Here is a 7,753-nt window from a genome sequence, read left to right on the forward strand (position 1 = left end):
AGAACCCAAAACAAAGGATTTTAACAAAATAGGACCTAAAAAATAGGACGCAAAACAAGGATTTTAAACGGAACACTGGTCATGTTAAAATACTAATTAATCCCCCCTCAGCTTCATATCATTCTTAATTTTAACCTTATGACAGTGGTTTCATAACTGTCTTCCCCACAATCTGGGGATTCCTAATAGTGCTTCACAAAAGAGGGTGGAGATTCCAGTGAATCTGGAGGCTAAGGCAGGAGGATGGCAAGTTTCAGGTCAGCCTCAGGAATTTTGTGAGACCATTGGCAACTTAGCAAGACCCTGTCTTAAAATTAAAACATAAAATGTACTTGCAAGTATACGTAGTATGCTACATGAGGGGCACGTTTTTTGCTAATACTCCATTCTGACCCAATGAGTGGAGTTTGATAGTAATCCTTGCTACAAGTAAAATGTTAAAAAAAAAAAAAAAAACATAAAAAACATTAAAGGACTGGAAATGCAGCTTAGTGGTAGAGTGTCCCTGGGTTCAATCCCTAGTACTACAAAAATAAATAAATAAGTGGGAGTAGAGAGAGTTTAAAGGACAGTGGACGACACTAGGGCAGGGATTCTGGCTTCCCCAGGGCAGCCCCATTTTATCTGACTTATATATTAGGCTTCTGCACTTGATTCAAAACACAATTCCAAAGAAAGGTTTTCCTGTGAAAGCATGAAAATAGGTTTGAAAACCGCTGTCTTAGGACGGGATCCCAAAACCTGTGGGCTGCCATTTGAATGTCAAGAGTGGTCCAGGAAACAGTATTTGACCTCTGTCATTTAACTTTTGGGGTTTTTGTTTGTTTTTAATGTAGATGAACACTGCAAAAATGTTTTGACTGGTTAGACAATCAAATGGTACTTAATAAATCAGTCATTAGTTGACTCAAGCCTATAATCTCATTTCTTTTATAAAATTAATAATATCAGCTACCACAACTACTATTATTATGACTAGTATCACCTACTGGACGGTTTTCCTATGTGCCAGGACCCAGACTAAATACTTTTTACATATTATCTCGTTGAATCCTCACAATGACTCTGAGAGGAAGTAACATTATTATCCTCATTATACCAATGAAGAGAGAGCTCAGAGTGGATAAGTAACTTGCCCAAGGTCATACAACAAGCACATGGTAGTTTCCATTTTACTTAAAAGCAGAAACAGAATGGAACAAAAGGATTAAAGTGGTCAAAGATCAACTAGCAACTTTAATTAAAGAACAAGGTTAAATTTTGACCAATAGAGGGCACCAGTGTGTGAGTTTGTTGGCGGCTCAAGGCTCTATCTGAATTTGCAAAGTCCCAACTATAGCTCAGAACTGAAGCTGATTATCTCAGTTTGAAAAAGGAGGGGAAAGAAAAGTGGCCATCGTTCTGCCTCTCAATAAGATGTTATCCTGTCCTCTTTGTAGCTAAGATATAGGGAAACAGGCAAGTAAATGGATGTTGGTTCTACCAAGAGCTGCTTTAAGAAGACTTGAGAATTTTGACTTTCAGCATTTCCTAAGCAACTCCTTTGTGCCTGTCAGTTGCTGTGCTATGAAGTCATATGGGGATATCAAACCCTGCTATATCTTACGCATAGGATAGGAAAGGAGGCAGGTGCTATGGTAGGAGAGGCACTGAGTGGCGGGGGTCAGTCTGCTTGGAGTGGCTTCTCATAGGAGTGGTCGGTGGACTAGTCATATAGCAGGGATGGGAGTACAAGATATGAAAAAGTGAAAAGGCATTGCAGACAGAAGTTTAAAGCCACAGAGATGTTAGAAAGTATGCCATATTCAAGGACACAGTGTAAATTGCAAGAGTTGAAGGATGAATCTAAAGAGACAGAAATCTGGGCTTGGGATATAGTTCAGTGGTAGAACATTTGCCTAGCATATGTGAAACCCTGAGTTCAATCCCCAGTTCTGCAAAACAAGTAAATAAGCAAGAGAGGCAAATCCAGATAATTGAAAACCTTAGAATATTATATTAAGGACTTGATTTGGAAATACATAGCATTGTATGTGTGTATACACATGTATTTTTTTCTGGGTAGGGAAGCCCTAGATTTCCAAGGGATTCTGTGATCAAAAACAAACAAAAAACCTAAACCAAACAGAACAACCATAAGCCTAGCTATTGGTGAAGTAAGAACATGACCTGGCCTGGTTCGATAGCCAGTTCAGAAAACAAATTGCAAAGGACATGCTGGAGGCAACAAAATTAGCTGAAGAGGAACTGGGGCAAGGTCAACAACAAGGCCTGAGCTGTGGTGAACACAAAGGGAACTAAGGACAGAAAATTGACAGGATAGGCCAGGCACGGTGACACACACCTGTAATCCCAGTGGCTTGGGAGGCTGAAGCAGGAGAATTTTGAGTTCAAAACCAACCTCAGCAATTTAGCAAGGCCCTAAGCAACTCAGTGAGACCCTGTCTCTAAATGAAATAGAAAAAGGACTGGGGTTGTCACTCAGTGGTTAGTGCCTCTGGATTCAATCCTTAGTGCCAAAAAAAATTGACAGGACTTAGTAGCACCCCAAATACCCCTCCTCACACATGCACAGCCATTTCCAACACCCCCTCCTTCCCCTGAAGCCCATCCCCTACTCCCAACTTTCAAGCTACCCTTTGAGGGCTTTCTAAACTATCCTAGAAATTTAATCAAGCCTGATTTCACAAATTGAGAAGCCTTGGCACCATGCTGGGTCCCTAGCCCTACATCCCAAAGGAGAAAGATCTGTCAACTGACCTCAGGTAGAACAATGAATTGGCCTTGAGCTGGTCTCTGACCCTCCACTCATGGCTTCACAACATGGGCAGAGTTCAGTTAAGAAATCAGCACAGTTCCAAGAAAAAGGCAAACATCATGCAGTTTATTTTTCTCCTGATTCATCTCATGCCAACACTCAGATTTCAATGGAGAGCAAGCAAAATGGGGGAAGGAGTCCCCAGAGCAAGCTGATTCTCTAGATGCCTCCTTGTCTTCCTACAAGACTCATCAGAAAGGTGCCCCAAATTTGCTTGGATTTGGTATTGGTGTCCCTGGAAGTAAAGTCAGAAGTCAGGCTTCCCATGGGAGAGACTGGACTTATGTGGCCACCTGGGAAGGCTTGGTTGTCAAAGGCCCTGAGAAGTGGCTGTTCTCCTCCACAAGGGCATGCCCTGCCCTGCTCTGCTTCCTGGGGGCTTCAGAAACAGGTTTTCCTTTCCCTAGAGCTCCTAGGAATCCTGTCAGCAGCCCAATGAGATGCCAGGGGCCTGAGTTCACCAGCTAGTTGGGTAAGCCAGGATGAGCTGGGCAGCTTGAGGACCCAGTTTTTAGTCCAGAAAGCTGTCCCTTGGAAAGGCCCTTGGAAACTTGCCAATCAGTGACTGCTTCAGTTTGGACAGGAGGAGCTGTTGCCCTGTGTGGTGCAGGCCCTGGTACTCTCACACACCCTTCTGGCCCCTTTTTATTAGCCTCCTCTTTCTCCTCTTCATACTCCTCTTCCTCCTCTTCTTCTTCTTCATCTTCACTGTTAGAATCCTCATATAGGTTGATAGTGGCCTGGACAGGGAAATTCTGCAGTAAAATTTCCCCAGCACTATACAGGTAGTCAAAGGAGCGTGATTTCGGCCAGAAGAGCCTGTGGGCAGAGAAGAAACATGGCCTCAAATGTAGACTAGTTGAGTATACAGAGGCACCAGTAGGGCCAAGAAGGAAGCCAGCCCCTAAACCCCTTCTCTTAACTGGATTAATGGGGTGAGAGGGAAAGGTTGAAAGAGAGCTTTGTAATAGAAGAAGTTTTTGAACTGTTACAAAATGACCCTGGCAAGAAGGTCACCTTTGGTGGACCTACAGCTGTGGGAGGACCTAGCCCCACATCTATCAGTTCTAGCCCTTACCCTACTCCCCTTCCCAGGAGACTTCTAGCCAAGAAATCTCTATCGCTGTGCTTTCCACCTTTTTTATTATAGATTCCTTCACTGCTGTGTGTACAGAGGGCTCATCCTTAGGGAAGAGTGACATTGCCTCCTGGGAAAGCTACCTTGGCCAAGAAAGTCCCTTAACCTCTCTGGGCTTAGTTTCCTTGACTGTGAAACAATGATAATACAAATGCCTCCTTCCTCCTTCTTCTCAGGACTGTTGTGAGGATTTAGACAGCTAATGTATCTACATCAAGTTCTAAGCTTGGTGCCAGAAGCTTACCTGACGGGGTGATGGAATTCAGAGTCAGCCTTGGTGGCCTCAGCGGCCGTTACCCCACCAGCAGCCTGTCCAAAGCAAAAGCTAGCATGTGGCTCAAAGTGCATGGCCAGATAACTGCCTCCCCCATATCAGAGATCAGAAATCTGCAGGTAGGACGATCTGGAAGAGATCTTAAGACGTTTCCAGGGTCTACTTCCCCAGCCCCCTGTCCTACAACAAGTGGGTCTGTCCTGGTTCTGGTTGAAAAACAAATGGACAGAGTCCTGGGGTTGTTTGCTTTCCCGCCCCTGTTCTAACACCTGTTTGGAGGCTGTCCAGGGGACAGAGTTCTACTGGAGCAGCCAAGATTCAGGGAGGTAGGGTGGGAGAATACTAGGGCATTGTGCCAGGGGACTGGGATTTGGGCACCAGCTCTGCTGCACACTGGCTATGGGGCCTTCCCAAACATTTTTCTCACTCTGAGCCTAAGTCTCTTCGTTTTGTAATTGGCCATGGAAATCTTGGGCCTCCCAGAGCTGCTGTGGAATTCAAATGTTAGTAAAGCCATAAGAATATGCTCTCAGATTTGCAGCCTTGGACTGAGGTCAGGAGCTTTCTGGGAAGGGACTTGGCCAGTGTGAATGAATGTGGCTGTATGTGCCTATAAAGATATATCACAAGGACCCAAACTCACCCAATCCACCAACTTCCTCACCTGCCTTGGGGGGTCATTTGTGGAAGACAGCCAGGGCCTCCAAAGACAAGCTCCTCTAGGAGAAAAAAGAGATCAGTTGATGTTGAGTTTCTTAGGCTCAATGAGATGTTTGATCATATCTAAATTCTCAACACCTAGCACAATGCCTGGGACATAATAGGTACTTTAGTAAATGTTTGTTGAATGTGAAATATTTGGAGGAGTAAATGAGGGTTGGGGGGACACTATTTTGCCTCCTACCTCCTGCTCCAAGAAGTAGAGCTCAGAACCCTACCATCTTCCTGGGCTGGGGGAAGGAACCAGAAATATTCCCAGGCCCATTGTTTCCCCACCAGACTTACAGAGGTAGGAAAAAAAGCAGATGAGAGTCATATGGTATGCTTGGGAAAAAGACAATTGCCCCAGTCAAAGGCTTCTTTAGATGTTGGCTCTTTCCCTACATCCTCAGCCACAGTCTAGGCATGTTAGGCCCAGTGCCACTCAGTGGACTCTACACCTGGCCTACAAGGACCTGGCTGCTTGACCTTCAGCTTTGGCAATGCCCACTGTCCCCCAATCCCCTCCTGCCACCTGGAAGCATTAGTGAAGTGAAAAGCCAAATGAAATATTCCAGGCCAGAGATGTGAAGCAGGAGTTGTGAGGCCATTGCCTCTCCCCTTTACAGAGCAGAGGTGCTCTAATAGCTCATCTCCCCTCTCTCCTAGAAACCCCCGAAGCCTGAGTTCAGGTTGCCAAATGCCAAGTTCCACTTACCTTTCACTCCCAGGTATTTCTTGTCCAGAAGAGAGAAGGGGTGATGGGTGTAATAGGCCATGGAGTTCCTGGGAAACTGGTGGTAGGGCCAAGGCCAGGTCTGGGACAGGCACCACAGCAGCAGGAGCAGCAGGGTCCATCCTTAGGACACCAAGGTCAGGCAGACAGTGGGCTCTCCTACTTCTCAGAACTTTCTACACACTATTGGTCTTTCTCTAGAGACCCTTTTATAAGCCCTGCCTAGACTTATAAATTATTCAGGGAGTGCAGGGCTGGGGGCTTGGGAGGGGGATGAAGATTTGGGAAAGGAGCTCAGAGAGGGGAACTGGGTTCCTGGGTGTTAAATCTCTCCCAGTTGAATAAACAATATGTCAGTGGGGGTTGAGGGGTTTGCTTTAGCTCCAAGTCAGAAAGGAAAACCCAGAAGGGACAAATTGCACACCATTTGTGTGAATTCCCCAGCCCATAGCAAGGCCCAAGCAGGGAGGGAGGAGAGCTCATTAGCAACCAAAACCACAGAGAGCTGTTGGGGACAGAGGGCAGGATAGACAGGCCTTTTTAGCAAAGCTGGTTCCCAGTACAAACAGCTGACCCTCTAAGGAAAGGGAGGGACTCACCTGCTATTTCAGCTTAAACCCCAAATAGATTTGCCAGATGGACCTTACATAGGATGACTGCCACTAAGCCTATCACCTGGGTTAGAGAAAAAAAGGGGGGATTCTGGGTGGAGCAGGCCCAGTTGCCTGTGGGGTAGCCCTCCAATCTTCTTTCAACACCCTCCACCCCCTTGCTGCTCAGTTCATTTGCAAAAGTGCCTGAGTCCTCTCGCTCCAGCCTTAGCAGTAAATGGTCCAGTGAAGGACAGCAGGCAGGAGTTCCTGGGGCCTCTGGGGCAGATTCCAAATCTGAAAGCAGATCACAGCTTTCCATTCAGGAGCCAGGGGCTGGGGTGAAGCAGAGTTCTGCCCAGTGCTAAGCTGTCAAAGGACCAGCCCAGGCCTCCGTTCTCTCACGTGTGAGATAAGGCTGCCAGCCCAGTGGTCCCCAAGGTCCCTGCCAACATGAACACTATGTGATGGGAGCTGGGTAATGGGTACTGACCTCAGGCAAGCCCAGAGGCTTGACCATAGTCCTTGGCCTTAGCCAGCCTTCTGGGTCTTGCCAAAAAGCTTCCAGTTACAACTACTGGCAGGCACCTTATTCTTTAGAGGTCTTGAAAATATCCCTACTGACCTCAGTGTCCAGCACCAGCACAGATTTAGCTTCTTGGATATTCATCACAGCCTGGTTTGTAATCATCAAAAATTAGAAACTGTCTCAGTATCCAATAATAGGAAACCAGTTATATTAATTTGGGTAAATCTTTGCAACCAAATACTAAGCAGGCATTCGTGGTCGTGTTCTAGGAAGTATAATTATAAACATTGAAAATGGAAAAAAATCAGATGCTAAAGTCATATGACTAATTGATTCAAGGGCTCCTCTTTCTGCATTCACCTACTCCCTACCCCATCCCACTTCAAATTCCAGTGTTCTTTGTTGTAAAGAAAAATTGAAAACTACCTAAGTGTCTTGCCTGACAAAGTAAGTTAAATCAACTATTAAACAGTTAAAGAATTTCATATAAAAATTAGCCTAGTAGAAGAATGAGGGAAAAGTTAATACATTCAAGAGTGAAAAACATAATCTTCTAAAATATTATGTAGAAAATGATTCCATTTTGGTTGGAAAACAGTGTAGAATGCACAGTATGCAGAGGAAAAAAGACTGGTTACAAGAAAGAATGTTACAGTTGTTGTTTCTGAGAGGAAGAATATGGAAGATTTCTACTTCCTTATATATGCATTCCTGGATTTTCAAGAAAGATACACAACCAAACTGCTATTAAAAGTAAAGACAGGTGGGCACAGTAGTGTATACCTATAATCCCAGTAGCTCAGAAAGCCTAGGCAGGAGGATTGCAAGTTCAAAGCCAGCCTCAGCCTAAGCAACTTAGGGAGACCCTGTCTCAAAATTTTAAAAAAAGGAGGCGGGGATGTGGCTCAGTGGTTAGGCTTCCCTGGGTTTAGTCCCTGGTATCAAAAAAAAAAAAAAAAAAGTAATGTC

At 45.1% G+C, this 7,753-nt stretch overlaps 1 protein-coding gene across 2 annotated transcripts; it reads right to left on the reverse strand.

Moving 5' to 3' along the window:
• Positions 1 to 2,855: 2,855 nt before the first annotated feature.
• Positions 2,856 to 6,643, reverse strand: Ripply1 (ripply transcriptional repressor 1). Of its 2 annotated transcripts, XM_077106816.1 has the most exons (5): positions 6,265 to 6,643; positions 5,648 to 5,788; positions 4,874 to 4,949; positions 4,201 to 4,265; positions 2,856 to 3,637 (listed from the first exon to the last, which is right to left on the reverse strand). In XM_077106816.1, the coding sequence occupies exons 2-5, from the start codon at positions 5,785 to 5,787 to the stop codon at positions 3,283 to 3,285; spliced, it is 636 nt and encodes a 211-aa protein (XP_076962931.1). In that variant the 5' UTR covers position 5,788; positions 6,265 to 6,643; the 3' UTR covers positions 2,856 to 3,282. The 2 variants fall into 2 exon arrangements, with proteins under 2 accessions (XP_076962931.1, XP_076962932.1); XM_077106817.1 differs by having other exon boundaries at positions 4,895 to 4,949; positions 5,648 to 6,639.
• Positions 6,644 to 7,753: the final 1,110 nt, after the last annotated feature.

The sequence above is a fragment of the Callospermophilus lateralis genome, chromosome X (assembly GCF_048772815.1).
Source record: "Callospermophilus lateralis isolate mCalLat2 chromosome X, mCalLat2.hap1, whole genome shotgun sequence".
In the NCBI taxonomy this organism is placed as follows: domain Eukaryota; kingdom Metazoa; phylum Chordata; class Mammalia; order Rodentia; family Sciuridae; genus Callospermophilus; species Callospermophilus lateralis.